Source organism: Pongo abelii, chromosome 7, assembly GCF_028885655.2.
Source record: "Pongo abelii isolate AG06213 chromosome 7, NHGRI_mPonAbe1-v2.0_pri, whole genome shotgun sequence".
In the NCBI taxonomy this organism is placed as follows: domain Eukaryota; kingdom Metazoa; phylum Chordata; class Mammalia; order Primates; family Hominidae; genus Pongo; species Pongo abelii.
The window spans coordinates 28,136,474-28,157,270 of record NC_071992.2 but is presented as its reverse complement, the minus strand read 5'-3'; the positions used below and the strand labels follow the sequence as shown (position 1 = coordinate 28,157,270).

Below are 20,797 nucleotides of genomic sequence, written 5' to 3'. Positions count from 1 at the left end.
ATGTTGGCCAGGCTGGTCTCGAACACCTGACCTCAAGCGATCCACCCACCTTGGCCTCCCAAAGTGCTGGGATTACAGATGTGAGTCACCATGCCCAGCCTAGAAACTCAATTTTTTTTGAGATGGAGTCTTGCTCTGTTGCCCAGGCTGGAGGGCAGTGACACAATCTCGGCTCACTGCAACCTCTGCCTCCTGGGTTCAAGCGATTCTCCTGTCTCAGCCTCCTGAGTGGCTGGGATTACAGGCACGTGCCACCATGCCCAGCTAATTTTTGTAATTTTGTATGGTAGCTTGTAGGCTACCATAAACATTCACCTAGAGAAGTCTCTAAAAATATTAATTAGAAAATTCCAACTCACGACCATTTGAAAGCAGTAAAAGACAAATTTATGGTCTTAGACCTGCAATATGGGACTTTTTAAAATTTAACTCCAAGAAACAAGTTAATATTTGTACTACATCCCCATCTCAATATCGAGCAGCATAAAATCAACTTAGAAAAGGGAAAGTAATTTACTACTCAGACTCTAGTATTATCTGTAAAATTTCTACATGGCATTAGAGAAGGTTTTCACAGTACCATAAATAGGTGTAATACCAAATGCCAAGTGCTATGGGAAATGTTTATTTCAATCAAATGGACCTCCATGTACCTAAAATGAAGGAATAATGTCTTCCATCTCCTTCACATTCTCCACAGTGCTGGGAACTCAACAGATACCTGTTGACTTGTGGCTGTGTCTCACCTTAGCTCTACCCCCTCCCCATAAAAATCAAAGATGTAGACTCAATCAAACAGGAGTTTTAAAAATAAAACTACACCAATGTCTAAATCCTTTAAACTGACACTTTCATGTTCTACCTAGACTACTCAAATTAATTACAGAAAGTACCTACCTGGTTCCTTCCCACAGAATCCGACATATATATAAAGACTAGGAGCTCGCAAGAACTAAAACGTGAAAGCAACCAAAATGTCCATCAAAGGATCAATGAATAAACAAAAGGGATATATACACACAATGGTCTATTATTCAGCCTTAAAAAGGAAGGAAATCCTGTCACATACTACAACAGGGATGAACCCTGAAAACATTATGAAATAAGCCAGTCACAAAAAGACTGTATGATTCCACTTGGAGGAGGAATCTAAAGCAGTCAAATTTACAGAAACAGAAAGTAGAATGGTAGCTGCAAGAGCTGAGGGGAGGGGAAGAAGGGAGTTGTTTAATGGGTATAGAGTTTCAGTTTTGCAAGACGAAAAAGTTCTGAGGATCTGTTTCACAATATGAATAGAGTTAACACTACTGAACAGTGTATTTGAAAATAGTTAAGATGGTAAATTTAATGTTACATGTTTTCTATAATATGCATAAAAACATTAGGTAGCAAAAAATTTTCACTAAAAATTGGTTCTGTTGCTAGAAAAAAAAATAATGCTCACTTTATGTCAAGGAGAAAAAAGACAGAACAAGCAATGCCTTTGCTATTACCAATTCCTTTAACAAACATTTTTGCATGTTGCATGCCTTGATAAGAAATTTGGTCAGAACTATTTATTGCCTACAATAGCCTGTTTCTCTTGAATTAGAGCCTTCCCACTCTATTAGCCAAAAGGAAAGATTCCTCTTATGTTACCTTAGAAAGTCATCTACCCTTAAGAATCTTACCTTGTGGTAAGCAGGAAAAAACAGACACGCAGGGTAACACCAAAAAGGTACTATTTCTACTTTCATGCAGAGCAGACCTACAATGAGCCTGCAATGGCAGGTTTGAAAAGTAACACTGTTCCAGATCTAACCATGTTCTTCTGGATCTTCAGAAAATTTTTAAAATTTTGCCCCCAATCCCTTTTACCTACTCTGATTTCTCTCTTAATACAAGCTACTGAAGAACTTAAATTTCCTTCTGATTAAAGTATAAAATAAGCAACTAGTTCAAAATCCAATATATCCCTCTAATGTTTTTACCCATGAGAGACAGTTTTTAATAAAGGAAAAAAAAAAAAAGATGGGAACACACTAAATCTGTCAAGTCCGGTATTTCAGAGATGATTAATCCCTCCCATATTATCTCAGGAAAAAGTAATAAGAGGACTGGTAAGAAAAAATACCCTCCTAAATAGTCTAAACACCATTATTACCATACAAATATCCTTGATTCTTCCAAATTTAGAGTCCAGTAGAGAAGTGTCAGTAAGTGTGTAAACACAGGCATAACTCAAGATTAGAGCAGAAGTTCTTAAACCAGATCATCGGTCCACAGACCCTGTGAACTGGAAAAAGAGAGATCATTCGAAGATCCTAGAAGAGAAAGCTCCATCTGGTATTTGAACATACAGAGAGGATTTAACCAATAGCAACTAAAAGCTACAAAAGTGTAACTCCCGGCGATGTGGTATATAGAAGTACTCAACGACTTGCCAAGGATTCCACATACGCCAAGAGCAAAGATCTAGATGATATTGTAATCAACTACTGCCAAAATTAACTAAAAACATTCACATTCATTTTTAAAAATTAGCTGGGTTTCTTTTTTATTACATTCAGTGTTTAAACCTGGACAGAAAACTGTTAAAGTCCACAAACCTTGGCATTCAAAAGTAGAAAACAGCCACAAAAATACGGAAAATATTAAGCAATAGTTGATACTACATCCTTAGAATGGGAAATTTAACTATTTAAAATAGAATTACGTTGTTCACTTCAGGATTTTCAGAAAAACATTGTTACCTCTCTCTCTTCCCTTCAGTAGTTAAGTTGGGAAATAAAGAGAGTTAGCAAGCCAATTTTATGCCTTCTTTCCTAGAACAGACAACACATCACCAAACTGCTACATGTTGGGCTCAAAATAAAACACAATGTCAAGGTCACCAACTCACTTCTAACGACGAGGCAGGCAACCTAGGAACGGCACTAAATTAGGCTGTGAGAATTTCAGTGTTCCTGATAGCTGGAACTGAGCAGACACTGTGGGGAAAACCGTAAAAAATTATTTTATTCTGGCAAATATGTTACTGGTATTTAATCTCTGTAAGGGAGAGGTAAGTTTAAAAATAGATACTTTAACGTCCTGAAGGTATTCTTCCTTCACCAAGATCACCAGCTGAAAGAGCTTAAGGCAGATCTAATTTGGTATCTAAAAGAACAGGGAGGGAGGAGACTGAAACAATTTCAAGTCACAGAAACTACTTTCATAGGCAATTTTTTAAGACATTCATCCACAAAAGCAGTACATTATTCTGATCACTTACCTTGTGGTTCATGAGACTTGTAAACCATTATTACCAAAATGAAATCTATGAACAGACTAAACCAACAACTGTCAAATTTTCTGAATGATAGGATCCCCTTAACTCTTAAAATCTTAGACCACCAAAGACCTTTTAAACTTTAAAATATTTCTTCATTGTAAAATAGTAATAAACCTCACACATTAACAAAAATGTTATGAAAAATGACTACACCCTCCCCCCCACCAACAAAATTAATGACATTGCTTTACACTGCTACAAATCTCTTTAATATCTGGCCTAACAGAATGAAGATTCTCTTAATTGCTTCTGTGTACTGTACCACAATATATTCTGTCGGTTAAATATATGAAGAAAATCCAGCCTCACTCAGATATGTAGTTAGAAAGGGAGGAATATTTTAATAGGTTTTTCAGGTAGTTATGGATATACCTTTGATACCACACCAAAATTCCGCAGTGGTAGATTCTTAAAAGGTTTGTGGAATCTCAAAATATATCGGTAGTCTGTCACATTAAAATTCAATGTTCTAGCATGCACTTTTACTGATGTATGACTGTTTAACATCACATGCATCGGTCACTCGTAAAAGACTGATTCACTGAGTTATACAGATCTTCCAAATGTTGACATATTACATAGTATCAAAAAATCACATTCACTAATATGACTACTGATTTTATTTGAAAACATATTTTAAGTATTGGGAGGCTGTCAAGCTCACAATGGCAGAGACATGTTTTCCAAAATTCTAATTTTTGCTTGAAAGCTCAAATTTCATCATGGGCAACAAACACTGTCCACTGAAGTAACAGTTTCACTGTTCTTTTGAGAAAATGTCCACCAAATATCCAAGTCTGAATAACTACAGTTTATCAGTTATTTCAAATAAAAGTGATGTTCCATGAAAACTGCACTTGAAACTCAAAACAGCTGCACCAATGCTGTTCCTCCAGACAATCACTGTACTTTGCACCCTTGCAGAAATGCTCTAGGTATACCTTCCATTCTGTCATGCAGAACGTTTAATAGACATGTGTTCAAGTAGAAATTTAATAAAATTAAGTTTTCACTGCTTCAAGGACATTCTTAAAACTGATGGTTTTTTAAACTGCTAGTACATGGTGATGAAGATTATCTCTACAGGTACCCTTTTGTGCCACTGTCTTGATCTCATGCTAAGATAGCTTCTGCAGCACTGCTGCAAAGTCAGTGTATTGAAAAAGGCAAGTATCACCTGAGTACTACTGTGAAAACAGTTTTGACTTCACAGACATTTTGAATGCGTTCAGGGGTTGCCAGATGACATTTAGAGAACCACTGGACTAAATGATATCAATTCTGATAGCAGCTACGGACTCCGACCAGAGAAATGCACATATGTACAATCACACACAATTTCACACACATCACCATTAGAGGGTTCACAAAGCCCTCATAACCCATCTACATATAGCACATCTCAGCTAATGAATGCCATCAGCAGACCAGCCTGGGCAACATGGTGAGACCTGCCTCTACAAAAAAAATTTTAAAAACCTAGCCGGGCGTGGTGGCCTGTGCCTGTAGCCCAGCTACTCAGGAGGCTGGGGCAGGAGGATCGCTTGAGCCTGGGAGGTTGAGGCTGCAGTGAGCCGTGATCACGCCATTGCACTCCAGCCAGGGTGACAGAGTAAGACCCTGTCTCAAAAAAAAAAAAAAAAAAAAAAAAAGAAAAGAAAAAGAAAAAGAAAAAAAAAAGAACGGCATTAGCAGAAAATTCAACAAATCTCCAAATTATATTACTTCAAAATAAAAATTATCTACTAGGCATTACAAATAAACCTTGTTATAAACAAGAGTTGCAGTTCAACATCAAACACCTTCACCTGAACTAAAAGAAAATTAAGTTTTGAAATAAAATTATATTAGGAAAAGTGAAAGGTCTGAGGTAAGAATCCCAGCTTCACCACCTGCTCAAGATTATATAGTTAATTAACTTTCCCACCAGTATCTACTTATTTCACAGGGTTTTTGTGAAAAACAGTAAATAAATAGATGTAAAGCACCTAAAACAATGCCTGGTACATAGTTAAGCACTCAAAAAATGTAGGTACTCAAGATGGCCATGCCACGCCTTCCTTACAATGACTATATAGCAGTTCATTTATAGAAAATCTAATTTGCACCCAGGCTTTTTCTTTTCTTTTTGGAGACGGAGTCTTGCTCTGTTGCCCAGGCTGGAGCGCAGTGGCACGATCTCGGCTCACTGCAACCTCCACCTCCCAGGTTCAAGCAATTCTTCTGCCTCAGCCTGAGTAGCTGGGACTACAGGCGCACCCCACCACACCCGGCTAATTTTTGTATTTTTAGTAGAGACAGGGTTTCACCATATTGGCCAGGCTGGTCTCAAACTCCTGACCTCGTGATCTACCTGCCTCTGTCTCCCAAAGTGCTGGGATTACAGGTGTGAGCCACCGCGCCCCGCCAGCTTTTTTCTTTCCGTCTGCTGAGGAAGCCCCTTATGGATACTTGATTACTTAATTATAATTTCCATCATCCCCTTAAAGGGCAAGGAGATGATAGTTGAGGATATTAGCTAAAATTTTTTAGCTATTTCCAATCCTTCAGTTTTCCTATTTAACAGCATTAAGAAACTTACCTTTCTTCCTACAATCAACTTTAAGATAAACTAGGCAAACATTTATATGCAAATACGTAACACATTGTAACCTCTTTACTGATTTAATACATTTTTGTTTCAACCTCTCATCATTCTGCTTATTCCACAATTTTCAAGAACTTGATTTTAATATTTCGTTCACTATTATAGAGTACTAAGAAACACCTAAGGCTAATTTTTGTTTTATTTTAATAACGACAAAACGTCAGCAATATGTTTTCAATGGCCATTATCTCTCATAATTTTTTGTCAAGTGAATGTGAAAAAACTTAGTATTTTAAAATAAAGCAAGAAAACTATTTGATGCTAAACAGATACTATCATTCATGGTATTTAATGGGTAAATTTACACTACTACTTTAAGTGACTGTACTGAGAGGTCTACTAGACTTCAGTAGTAATGCTAGTGTTAAGAAAAAGAAGTGTCACATGTCATACAAGGTAAGGATATTAAATAGGACCTTTACCATAGGTCATTAGGTTTCAGAATACAGCTAATGTGCTACTATTTTTAAATCCACAAAACAACAGGGTTCTACTATTTTTTTCTACTAACTTACCTTACTGCCTAAATCTAACATGCATACTACTCAGAAACACAGAAGACGGCCTGGGCAACATAGCAAGACCTATGTCTCTTTAAAAAAAAAAAAAAAAAAAAAAGACAGATGCAGAAGAGAAACGATTTTAAATTGTTTATATTATAGAATTAAACATATGGAATGGACTAAAACCATTAAATTGTGTGAGATATCATAATATGGACTGTTTCTCAAATTTTTACTTCCATCCTTATTTGGGGCATTTTAGCATCTACCATTTAAAAAATATTTTTCAAGACCCAGTCCAAATGGCTAAATCCTACCAAAAGTAAACAGAAAGCAAAGAGTTGAAAACACACAATGCACTTGGATCCAAGTTTCATAAAATCAGACTTTATAAGATAATATCGAAAATAATTTCCTGTGAAAGTTTAAGACTATCAAATATGGAGATGAAGTTCATTATTAAATATTTAATAACATCTAATATAAGATTACTAAACAATGAAAACCTACATTAAAATAATTAAAATAACTATCTTGAATGGTTAAGTTGTTCCTTTTTTTTTTTTTTTTTGAAAGAGTCTTACTCTATTGTCCAGGCTGGAGACCAGTGGCACAATCACAGCCTAACTGTAGCAGACCTCTCAGGCTCAAGTCTCAGCCTCCTGAGTAGCTGGGACTACAGTTGCACACTGCCATGCCCTGCTAATATTTTTAATTTTTGTAGAGACAAGGTCTCACTATGTTGTCCAGGCTGGTCTCAAACTCCTGGATTCAAGAGATCCTCTTGCCTGGCCTCCCAAAGTGCTGGGATTACAAGCGTGAGCCACTACACCTGGCCTGTTCCATTATTTTGACCAAATATTACACACTTCAGATTATCCACATGTATTTGAATTTTTAATAATTTATTTCCACAAGTAAAATTCAAACACATAATCAAAATCATTAGAAAAAATTTCTTACTGTTTGACTTTAAGAAATGAACCTGGCTTTCTATTTTGTTAAATTCAGATTTTAAAAACAAGTATTACATTATTAAATAACAAAAAGATGGGAAATGGTCAAGTGATGGAACCATAAACGGGGCAACACTGGCCGTTGACAATGCCAGGTGACAGGAGTTAATTATACTATTTCACATACTTTCTGTAATGTTCCAGATTGATTACATTTTTTAAAAAACCAAATACTCAAATTAACAAACAAGCAATTACTGTATTACCTTCAGGATGAAATAAACACTGCAGAGCACTACTGGTTCAGCAGAGAACGTGTGCATGGTCATAACAACTTAAGCACTGACGTCCAATTTAATCATAGTGTGTGATGTAACACTGGGGCACAATGGGGACAGAAATGGGGGTGATAATGTGAATAGCTTAGCTATCATCTACTAGAGGAGCAAGTCAGCTGGAAATACTAAAATTGACAAGATACAGAAATACCATTTTATTCCCAAAAAGGAAATGACGCACCAAGGAATCCAGCAGAAGAGTTGAACAACTGCTCTTAGGAGATGGACTAGGGATTAAGGAGTGGGGAGGTAGGGGACTGCCATTTTTCATCCTAAACCCTTTAGTACAGTATTAGATTTCTAAAAACTTCTTATTGTAAAATGTAACAGATAAAGAAAACCAAAAATTGAAACAAAAGTGTCCAGGTTAGTCTTTACAAACATCTGTACAACCATCATCCCAGTCAAGATAGCCCCCGAGGGCCTCCCCAGCCCTTCCCAATCACAACTCCCTTCCAACAGCTTAAAGGTAGCCACTATACTGACTTTTATAGTACTTTTTACAGTATGTTTTTTTCCTTTTACTTCATAGCTTTTCTTCATAGTTTTACAAGCTTCATATGTGTCTCTAAACCTATAGCTTAATTTTGAATGTATTTTGTAATTTACTAGTGGAATCAAAGAGTATGTATAAAACACACATACATGCTATTTCCTTCACTTTGAGAAATTTTTAGTAGGCTTTAAAGACAAATCCTCAATTTACTCATACTCCAAAGACTCTTCCTTCTAAGTAACAATAATATGAAGCTTCAAGTAATAATATCTAAATCCTCATAAGGCTCTTTTCTGCTGGGTACTGTTCTGTTTTATGTGTATAAACTCATTTAATCATCAAAACAACATCGTAAGACAGGTTTTATTGTTATCCTCATTTTATAGAGGGGAGCTAGGCACAAACAGATGACCACACAACTGATAAATGACTTAGCAAGATTCAAACCATGTAGCCTAGCACCTGAGTCTGTACTCTTACCTACTGTCTCATGACAGAAAGTTTTCAATAAAAGAAAAATTAAAAATGTAAAATATATTACTAGCAATAATTTATTTTTTATTTAAGGCCTCTAGCGAGTACGGTATCTCAAACAATTTAGCTTACCAGTAGTATTAATTACCGGTAGTAATAATTTTGTGGCCAGTGGCTCACACCTGTAATCTCAGCACTTTGGGAGGCCGAAGCAGGTGGATCACTTGAGGTCAGGAGTTCAAAACAAGCCTCGCCAACATGGCAAAACCATCTCTAATAAAAATAGAAAAATGAGCCAGACATGGCGGTGTGCGCCTGTAGTCCCAGCTTCTCAAGAGGCTGAGGCAGGAAAATCACTTGAACCCGGGAGGCTGAGGATGCAGTGAGTCGAGATCGCGCCACTGCACTCCTGCCTAACAGAGTGAGACTCTGTCTCAAAAAAAAAAAAAAAAAAAAAAAAAGAATTTGGGCTGTTTTTAGATGCCTTTGGAAATTAACAAGATTAAAGTACAAGGAAGAGCAGAAATCACCTAATCCACTCTTGTTATTCCATTGCTAAACACACAGGAACCCAGGGGAGTACTTATCCCCAGTGACATACACTAGTTTGTGCTGGAGCTAGGGTAAAAACCCAAGGTCTCCTGATTTCTTTGCATTATACAGTTGTATATCATCAATCTGGTTATAAAAAGCCTACCAATGATTCTGCAGGAAGTGTTTTAAATTTTTATTTAAAAAGCCTACCAAGTAAATAAATCCATGACTGCTAGAAGTACATCTCAATCATCCTGCCTTTTACTATTTCTCTTCTCCTTTCAAAACCTAAGAACAATAACATTTATGTTCCTTCATTCAAACAAATATTCAACTACTGTGTGCCAGGCACTGTTCTAGACAGAGCAGCTTCATGCCTGCATAAGGTACGAAGATAAATCAGTACTGCACTAAACTCTGTAGTATGTAACAGTAGAGATGTGGGGTAGTATATGATATCTACGTAACAAAATGCTATAAAGGAAGATTTTAAAAATAGGTATTTCCAAAAGAGGAAATTAGCAAAAAGGTTAAAGGCATGACTTGAGGGATGAGCAGGATCCTGGTAAGAGAACTGTGGGACGACTGTCAGGCATTCCAAGGTGGAAGCAGCAAAAACAAAGACCCTAAAGTGAGAGAGCATAGAACGCTTTTTAAGAACAGTATCTATTTAGCTGGGTCAATAGCCATAGCAGCAAATAAACTGAGAGAAGGAGAGGCCATATTGGGCAAAGGTCATACATTCTAGACTGAGATGTTTGAACTTAATTCCTAATCCAGTGGATACAGTGATCCACTGCAGACTTATGAGGAAAACGACAAAACCGGGACTGCATTTAAGATTAACTTTGAAGCAAAACATAGGATGAAGAAGCAGGGAATAATTTAGGAACTTACTGCAATCCGGCTGAGGGAGAGTGCAAACCTGAATAGAGGTGAAAGCAGGTATGCAAAGAAGATTAAGGCATTACAGAGTAAAAATGGTATGCCCTGGCAGCTGACTGCATGTAGACGGGAGAAAGGCAGGCAATATGCAGACAGTCAAAATGTATCATTAACAGAAAACAGGCAAGTAAAAGTTGAGCTACATGTAACCTGTTTAAGAGATCAGTCTAAAGGTAGGGGGGTGGGGAATGTGTTAATAATCTTATTTTACTTCAGAAAAGCAAATCTCCCCTTAGTCAAATAAACAAGACTATAATATGCAAACTCTAGTATACAGAAATACCCAAATTAAAGCAGTGTCATTTGAAAATTGGATTATTTTTATACTTAATACATTTGTACAGCAATACCTATTAGAACAAGTCATATTTTTACTAAGATATATGTTATTTTACTAAAATGTATATACCAAGCATCAGCATTTTAGGATGCTAAGAATATGCTTACGTTAAAATATTTAACAACCTCTAAAGAAAATTATTTAATGAATCAGTAGAAAAGTGCAGCTACTAAGTATCAGCAAAGGGGAACTATAACTGATTTATCTCCTAACTTCACGTCAATAGGTTCTTGAAAACTTTGACTTTGTTTTCTGCTCAGCATCTTTTGTTATGGTACTGATAAAAAAAAAATGGTTTTGTTATAAGTTGCTTTCTTTGCTTAAAGTCACAGAACCTATTGACATTACATTATTGACAGAACCTATACATTAAGGGAGGACTTAATGTATATCACAAGTTATTTGGTTCAGGTAGGTAAATGATATTCAGTTTGAACTATCAATTTCTTCTGATTAAATAAAAGCCATGTGATCTTTCTGCGTAATGTTTAACAAGCAAAATATGAGCTCCTTCTGGGCAGAGTTTATGTTCCAGACACCAAGTACCCTCAGTGCTCAGCATTTAGGGGAACTTTCCTAAGGGAATAAATGGAATTCAACTAAAGAATATTTTCCAAGTATACAGCACTTTCATAACTTGGTATTACACAACTGCACAGAACTAATGATCCAATAATGGAGTGTCTACTATTCAACAGGTAATGTAGTTACAACATGAGTAATACACAACTCCTCCCTTGAAGTTAGGACTTACTTCTCTGAACAAGTCAACCACCACTGACTTCATCAGAAAATCTTGATTTACACTATGTGCATGACCATCAGTCAGTCTCTTTTGTTTCTGGTTTCTCATCTAAGAAACAGATGAGGATCCAACAGAAAAGGAGCGTGACAGAGCTCTGCAAAATATGACAAGTATAACCTACGCCAGTTGGCTTCCCATAGAATTCACCACACTCTAAAACAGACAATTAAGAATGACACTGACACAAGCAAATAAAAGGGTTCGACTACCATCCACCACCTGAAAAAAAATCTCCAAAACAAACAGTACCCTACAGACAGGTCAGAAATATGAGGACAACACAATCTAGGGAAAAAAGGTTTATGAATTGTCACCAAATTTTTAAAACTCACAACTACATGTTTAAATTTACCTGAGTTTTGTTTGGAAAATTCCTACTGTAATTCAAGACACACAATACCATTAAAACTCAAACTTTAACATTTCTGAGGAATGAAACAATGCAACAACTTTGTGGGAAATGCCTCCGCTGCCTAAGACCATCTCAAATGAATGCAAAACCTTGAAGTTTCAAAACTTAAACTTCTGAAACACGTTAGAAAACAAATTTGGGGAGAAAATTAGACGTAAGTACTTCAGTTGATCAAACACAGTTTCTATCTGCACAAGAATATACGATTCCTAAAAGACAAGCGATATATGCATAGCATTGTTACTGTCTTATCCACCTAAATACCAGAAAGACAACAAAATGAATAATCTAAGCTATCATGTCTTCACAGAATATGCCAAGCAGCATCACGCTCCCAAAGTGGACAAATTCAAAAGTAGTTAAAAAACCTTCCCATAAAAATCAAAGATGCTGTTAAGAATGTTTCTGAGCCAAATGTTGATGGCACCTATTTCAATTTACTTATCTAAAAACAATGTACAAACATAAAAATGCATCACCATTTATTTGTATGTGGAATTTACATAACAAAGAAACCCTTATATGGAGCTCAGAGCTTTCATGTGAGGATTTTATATGTCTCATCATCTACTGCTCCTCCCATGTAAATTCAGAGGAAAAAATAATAAAAACAAGGCGCAAATAACAAATGAAACTTAAGGCTGTTTTTCAGAAAGGTATCTTTTAAAACTGTTCTTACATTTCTTGGACAATAAACACAAAATCATCTTGAATTTATAGCAGTCTCGGCTTCAAGGAAATCCCCCAGTAGGAAACATCTCTGAAAAAATTACATATCCAAATTTTGCATTATTAAACGCTTTCTTACCTTCTGCTACATCATCATCTACTGCTCCTTTCACCTGAGAAAAACACCACTGAATATCATTCCCTCCTCCAGCTCCTGGAAAAAGAAAACATACCAATTAAAACCGAGTTCTGCTTATGTTGACTCTCGTAAACACAGAGATGGTATCCATGGTTGGCATGATACTAACAGCCTAGTTCTGCCCACACATACAACTACCACCAAGAGCACCAGTTTGGAAAGAGGTTAGTCCCCAATACTTGGTACTGTATTAAAAAGAAAAAAAACAAAGATTCCAGGTATGAAATATTTAAAGGCACATGTTCTGTGGTCATTAAACATCTGTTCACAAACTTCCTCTTAAATACAGTAAAAACCTTATATTCAGGCAAGACCTACCAGAAAAAAGTAAATACCAAGAGTTAAAGAGTTTTCTTTTTAAGTGTACAAAAAGCCTGCAGAAGAGTTAATAAGGTTAAACTACCATGAAACATAGAACGAAGAGAAAACTTCGGGAACATTACTGCCTGGGTAAGGAGTAATGATTCACATGAACCCTATCACCAAAGTGCACACACAGCAAACACTACACCCATTTCTTTGCATTCATTACCAGCAAATCACTGGCTCCAGACAGGAAAAGAAACCGAAATGAATGCTGCTAAAGAGACTGTCAAAGGAAGCTTGTTCTGCCTCCCTTCACCTCATCCCTCGACTCCAAAGGACCTGGCAAAGAATTCATTTTGCTAATATGTCATCTCGTGCAAAACAATTTTAATCTCATTTCATTTTTCAACAAGGCCAACAAGCAACTTGTTTATAGCAAACCGTAAGTCAATCCGACATGTTAACTTTTTCAAAAGGTTTAATTATCTAAATAATGAATACAGCATGGAAAACTGGTCTCATCTCGGAATGTTTCTATTTCACGTGCAAGTACTGAGGTCGAAATGGTGAAAATGTCCTGGGGCTCTAGGGAGAAAGAAACTGAATCTAAATCTGGAACTGATTCTACTACATGAAGGAAAAGATTTAGCAATACCAACATGTACAAAAAGAATTCTCAAAGCAATTACATTACTTCTCTCTCCCCCATCACCCCTATTCCTTGCTAAATTTATTTCCAAACTGGTTTTCTCTCTACATCCTTTCCCCTCCCCTTCAAAGCTTCTACCTAAATCTCTCTCCTCCTTGCTATTTATATCTCTGAACTCCGCAACTATTTTAACTAACTCTACCAAACCCTTTTGGGAAAAGGACATCTGCAAAAAAGCTAACATGCTAAACGGAAAGTTTAAATTATTTTCATGCAACTTGCTGTACATGAAAGGCCTTGCACTCTTCGGCGGTAAGAGGCAAGAAACGGAAACGAAATGGTTTCCAACAAAAAATTTAGGCTTCCAGTCTCAAAAATATTGGCATCCACAGTGGGGAAAAAAATACACATATGCCCCCACTGTATTTTAACTTATAAAGCGCTCTTCCTTCTCGGTGCAAAATAAATGTGTATATACACCCAAGAAGGCTTGCAGCAGGGGGAAAAACAAATTAAATGAAGACCTGCAGGAAAAAAAAATAAAGGCGGGGGGCGAGGTGGGGAGGTGGGAGAGGATCCACCGGGCTCCCGAGCGGGAGAGACAAATCTGCACGCGCCCCCACCCCGCCCCACCCACGCCTCACCCCAAGCTCGCCGGCACACCCCACCCCCACCCCCGCCACGGCGCCAGCCCCGTTCTCTAAGCCCAGTGACTCTCACCGTGACCACTTGCCTCCCGGGAGCCCTCCCTGCCCCCACCCCACCCCTCTGGACCCTACTCCCTCAAACCCGAGGGGCGCCCTGTGGCTCCGCGCGAGGCGCGGGCGGTCGCTAGGGGGTGATGGAGGGAGGAAGAAGGAAGCGGTGCCTTGTCAGGGGGCGAGGGGGATTTCTCCTTTACCTGCCATGTTGCGCTGCAAATGGTGACCCTGCTGGGTTCCTCGGGGTCTCCGCTTCCTGAACTCACCCCCCTCACCTGGGGATGGGGGGGTAGAGAGGGCGGATGGCGGCGGATGGCACCTGCGGGGGGAGGGGACGGGGGCCGGGGGAAAAGGAAGGAGGGGCGGGCAGACCAGCCGGCAGGATGCTAGATTTCACTCTGGGGCTTCCCCGCTCGTGCTCTTTCTCCGGCAGCAGCGGCGGCGGCTACGACAGCGACGGCGGCGGCGGCAGCGGCAGGGGCAGGCGACTCCACTTTCAAAATGGCGCCGGCTGGCCTGGCCAGTGACGTCACCAAGGGGGCGGAGCCGCTGGGCTGGGGCGGAGAGCGGAGGGGGAGGGGCGGGGGAGCGGCCGGGCGGGCTCTTGGCCACGCCCCCTTCCTGCTGCGCCTGTGCCCCGCCCTCCGCGTCCCGGCCGGCAGGGCCTGCGCCGCGCCAGCGTCTGGCCATGGCATCCCCTCTGTCCGCATCGCCTGCGCCAGGCCGCGGCTGTGTGCACCTAGCAGTGTCCCAGCCTCGTGCACTAGCGCCGGGGCTCTGGGGCGGGCTCGGCAGTCCAGTTTACGTGCTCGCCTGCAGGGATTCTTGGGGTCCTATGTCTTTTAGGAATACCCGGGCCGGGCACGGTGGCTCAGGCCTGTAATCCCAGCACTTTGGGAGGCTGAGGCGGGCGGATCACAAGGTCAGGAGTTCGAGACCAGCCTGGCCAACATGGTGAAACCCCGTCTCTACTTAAAAAAATACAAAAATTAGCCAGGCGTGGTGGTGTGCGCCTGTAATCCCAGCTACTTGGGAGGCTGAGGTGTGAGAATTGCTTGAACCCGGGAGGCGGAGGTTGCAGTGAGCCGAGATCGCGCCACTGCACTCCAGCCTGTGTGACAGAGCAAGACTCCGTCTCAAAAAAAAAAAAAAAAAAAAAACCCGTACTGCTTCTTAGGAAATTGTCACTTTGGGTTAGCCCTGACACCACAAAGAAAGCGACAGCGGTGCAGACTTACTGCTCAGCCGGGTTGAAAGTTCACGGGGCTCAGAGGGACACGATTGGGCTGGTTCTATCTGGGTGAATTAAATTACCTTCTCGTGGGCCCCAGGATCCAAGGCAGGAGTCCTGGGCACTGCGGACACTAAGAGTGGTTTCTAAGAGAAACTTGAGTTTGTGATGAGAAGGGTATGGCCCAAGAAGTGGCCCGGCGTCTCTCCAGCTAAACGTGTTGGACTGCGTGCTTAAGAGCTGGGCTCAGGGCCGGGTGCGGTGGCTCACGCCTGTGGTCCCAGCACTTTGGGAAGCCGAGGTGGGAGGATCGCTTGAGGCCAGGAGTTCCAAGTTCAGCCTGGAGAACATAGGGAGACCCATCTCTACCAAAAAAATGTTTTTTTTTTTAATTAGCCAGGTATGATGGCGTGCGTATAGTCCCAGCTGCTAGAAGGCTGCAGTAGGAGGACTGCTTGAGCCCAGTAGGTCAAGGCTGCAGTGAGCTATGTGATCGCATCACTGCACTCCAGCCTGGGAGACAGAATGCCATCCTGTCAAAACAAAAACAAAAACACAAAAAGTGCTGGACTCTGAAGCCAGGCTGCCTAGTGTGATTCCAAGGCTCAGGAGATGAAGATGACAGTCCTACCTGATAGGATTGTTGGGGAGATGAAATGACTTAATTTGAGCACATGATAAATGTTAGCTGCCGTTGTTATTAGATTTGTATTGAAAGCATGGTCAGTAAGGTTAAGAGGTAGAAGGAAAAAAATGAACAGGAAATGCCAGTCATCAGCTATGAGGGGATGTGCACTTCTGTTGAAAGATGCTCTAATGATGCAGTTGCTATATACAGCACACTTTACATATCTCATTCCATCTCCATGATACTCCTAGGAGATAGATATGCACGTTTTACACATGAAAAACACCTGTCAAAGCATCCAGAATTTGGCCTAAGGCTGAATGGAGTGATAAATAAAGGTGTTTGGAGACCAAGAAGGGGGAGTTAAAGATATTTACACGTCCTCCCCACCATCTCCACTTTCTACCATATTTTTGATTTCTAGGACAGTTGAACTGTAATGCAACGTTCAAAATTCCTTCAAAGGAACAACTGCACCACTGCATGATCGTTCCTACATTTCTGAATGACTATTTCCCACGTTACCAATGAATTAATCAAAACTAAAAATCCCCCTTCTATCTGTCATCTTTTGGCTACCTGTACAACAGGTACAAAACTTGAATGCATTGCATGCTGTATTTTCTTCAATGTTGGTGTGTTTCATAAATGTATTTCTCTGGATATGCCTTCATTTATTTTCCTTTTCACTTGCTCTGCCCTTCTTTGGTGGTTCAATCCCAGACTCTCCAGGGAGAGCTCTCCATCTTAACCAGAACCCAGAAGGAAGGAGAGAGAGAGAAAGGAAGACAGAAAAAGAGAATATAGACTTTACATACCCTGAAAATGATTTGGTTTACATAAATGATTTGTTCTTAGAAGCCAATAAAGCTTGCCTAGAAACTGGGATAATTATAACAAAAATTTATATAGCACCGACTATGTGCCAGGTGCTGTTTTAAGAACATTATTTGGAGCCTCGGGGGTACTGCATGCCTGCGGAATGGGCTGACATGGGTCTGATAATCAAGGGCCAGGGCACCCTGGCACCCTGGTGTAAGCAACCTGGCTCTTTTTGGGCCCTGGTCAGCCCTTTCAGAGGACCATAAGCCACCTCCCTTTCATCAGAATGGCCCTTAGGAGGAGAGGCCAGAACACCCGCTAGCCCAGAGTCAAGGGTTGCTCTTGTCCATCTCACTTCCTTATCTATCTTCCACTTAAAAAAACATCTTTGCCGGGCGCGGTGGCTCACGCCTGTAATCCCAATACTTTGGGAGGCCAAGGCAGGTGGATCACCTGAGGTTGGGAGTTCAAGACCAGCCTGACCAACATGGAGAAACCCCATCTCTACTACAAATACAAAAAATTTAGCCTTGTGTGGTGGTGCATGCCTGTAATCCCAGCTACTCGGGAGGCTGAGGCAGGAGAATCGCTTGAACCAGGGAGGTGGAGATTGTGGTGAGCCGATATCAAGCCATTGCACTCCAGCCTGGGCAACAAAAAACAAAACTCCCTCTCAAAAATAAAAAAAAACAAAACTTTTTTTTTGCTTTTAAAGACAGAGTCTAGCTCTGTCACCCAGGCTGGAGTGCAGTGGCATGATCATATCTCACTGCAGCCTCAAACTCCTGGGCTCAAGTGATCCTCCTGCCTCTGTCTCCCTAGTAGCTGGGACTATAGGCATGTGCCTCCACACGTGGCTCTACCTTCCACTCTGTCCTCTGCCCTTACCACTGCACTTAAATAGCCTCTGTCGAGGTCATTAATGATCTCTGTTACTACAATAGTCACTTCTCTGTTTTAATTTTTCTGTATTTCCCAGCAGCATTTGAAACCATCCATCAGTCCCTCCTTCTTGAGACTCTTTTTTTCCCCTTGACACTTTATTTGTCACCCCCCACACCCAACCTATCCACCTGTCTAGCCATTCTTTGTAGTTTCTTTTGCTGGCTCCTACTCCTAGACTACCCTCTAAATATTAGAGTGGTGGCCAGGAGTAATAGCTCACACCTGTAATCCCAACATTTTGGGAATCTGAGTTGGGAGGATCACTTGAGCCCAGGATTTTGAGACTAGCCAGGGCAACAAAAGGAGACCTTGTCTCTACAAAAAAATACAAAAAAATTAGTCAGGTGTGGTAGCACGTGATTGTAGTCCCAGCTACCTGGGTTACCTGAGCCCAGGAGGTCGAGGCTGCAGTGAGCCATCATCGCATCACTGCACTCCAGCCTGGGTGGCAGAACAAGATCCTGTCTCTAAATAAATAAATAAATAAATATCAGGGTGATCTGTCTCCCCAGCCTCTATACTGGGGTGCCTTGTGTAACTACGCATTCTTCGAGCAACCTCATTTAGTCTTAGGTAAATATCATGTAATACCATGTATATACCAGGGACTGCTAAATTTAGATCTCCAGCTATGCCCTCACCCTGGAACCGTAGACACACACCTCTGCATGCCTATGTGACATTTCTAGATGCCCATTTAGCGTGTCAAACATAGTGCTGCCAGGCACAAGTCTTGATTCCACATCCCCTCCATACTATGGTTTATGCTGTCCCTTTCCTGAGCACCACCATCCACTCACCCCGCCACCCCCACCCCAGCACTCGCACACACCCCGCCACCCCCGCCCCAACACTCCCACGCACCCCGCCACCCCTGCCCCAACACTCCCACACACCCCACCACCCCCGCCCCAACACTCCCAGCAGCCGTCCTTCTTCCTCCTCAGCCAGTAAAACTACAGTTCTTTAAAAAACAATTCCCATGTTAACTTCCTCCAGGAAGGCTTCTCTGACATTGTTCCCCATTTCCTACCCACCTTAAGCTGGGCTGGGCACCCTTACTCAATATTCTCGTAAAATCCAATGCACTTCTGTCTTTCTAGACCACACTCAAATTATCTAAATATTTGTCTGTTACTACACTGAGTTCTTTGAGGGTAGGAAGTATGCCATTCATTGCCATATCATCAGCCACATAATTTGTGGGATTAATGCATGAATGAATAAATCTCTCTGGCTTAAAGAAAACCACTGAAATGTTGACTCCTCAATGCTTGCCATATCATAAATGTTGTCACTCACCCTTAACTCTGGAAGAAAGATGTTTTACAATGATCTCAGTCATTCTGCTCTACATTTGTCAGGCAACAGTTGTTTAAATATGTAAGTTGCTTATAGATAGATTCATCCCAGCTACTTCCACCTGGTCCTTTGTCTCCTGAATACGTATTATCCAAGAGGATCCCATAGGACACTATTCCCTCATCCACATGCTATCATCTAAGTTTTCTTTAATGTGAGCCTTTAGCTAGAACTTCAACACCTGGCCACATATAAGATGCACAAACTCATAGTTTCCTGCAGAACTGAGTTCAGCTTAGGCACAAACAGGGGGAAAACTCCCTCTGGAGTTTCCTGGTGAGGTTCTAGACAGCCTGTTTGTCTTGGAAGTGTTCTGCTTTGGGTCTGAGCTGAAAGGTACTAAAGACACTCACAATCTCACCAGCAGGATGGAGCCAACAGGACTTAGCCATGGGTTACTGCAAGACGGCTTTTTAAAGTATACTAAATGACCAAAGAAGAAACATTTGAAAGTTACTCTTTTCCTGGATGAAGCATGTTTGGAGTTGAGAGGAACACAACCCACACCCCCACCCCACCCCCAGACACACTACATGAGAAGTGGCACTTTTCAGCTGCTTTTCTCCTCTAGGTGGTTAGACTGAGGGGTATCCAGGAAAGTCCATGAATTCAAGAGTAAGAGGAGAGGTCCCTGATTAAAAATGGTTACAGTTTAGAATTTTGACAAACCCACCATAGCTATGCCTTCTGACCTGAAGCAATTGCAAGGGCTTTACAGGGAAAGTTATAAGCACTTGTCAGTTTTTTATATACTTTTTTTTTTTTTTTGAGATGGAGTTTCGCTTTGTTGCCCAGTGCAGTGGCACAATCTTGGCTCACTGCAACCTCTATCTCCGGGGTTCAAGCGATTCTCCTGCCTCAGCCTCCTGAGTAGCTGGGGTTACAGGCATGTGCCACCACACCTGGCTAATTTTTGTATTTTTAGTAGAGATGGATTTCGCCATGTTGGCCAGGCTGGTCTCGAACTTCTGGCCTCAAGTGATCCACCAGCCTCAGCCTCCCAAAGTGCTGGAACTACAGGCACGAGCCACCGTTCTCGGCCTACTTTTTAAATAGCTACACATTTGGCCTGGAAGTCAGTTTCCCAAAACTCTGCAGAGTCTAGACAATAAAGACAATTCATACCATGATATTCAAGGTATAGAACTGACTATAAAATAACTAAGATATCTTACACTAGAAGGATAAACCCAAAAATGATAGTGAATCTACCAGGTGGATTACTATGTAGTCAAACGTTTGTAAAAACAGAGGACATTGCTTGTGACTTAGAAGCAGGATGCAAAATAGAGATACAATATGAACACAAGTATGTACAACAAACGAACACAAAATATGAACAGCTGAAAGAGACAGGAAGGAAATGCACCAAGGTGTTCTCAGTAATGTCTCTGGACAGTGAAACAATGGGTAATTTTTTCTCCTTTGACACTTGCATTTCTCTAAATATTCTATAATTAACATATATTAAAGGGAAAGAATAAACTTAATTATGAAAATTCACCCTAATGCTGGTATTAGA

The 20,797-nt window shown here is 40.6% G+C and overlaps 1 protein-coding gene across 2 annotated transcripts in view; it reads right to left on the bottom strand.

Moving 5' to 3' along the window:
* PPP2R2A (protein phosphatase 2 regulatory subunit Balpha) overlaps positions 1-14,843 on the bottom strand; it is a 79,698-nt gene extending 64,855 nt beyond the window's left edge. For both annotated transcript variants that reach the window (XM_009243640.3, XM_024250918.3), the window contains exons 1-2: positions 14,488-14,843; positions 12,572-12,646 (exon numbers count right to left, since the gene is read on the bottom strand). In XM_009243640.3, the coding sequence (XP_009241915.1) occupies positions 12,572-12,646; positions 14,488-14,494 (82 nt within the window). In that variant the 5' untranslated portion in view covers positions 14,495-14,843. The remainder of the gene's footprint in view (positions 1-12,571; positions 12,647-14,487) is intronic.
* Between the last annotated feature and the right edge of the window lie 5,954 nt (positions 14,844-20,797).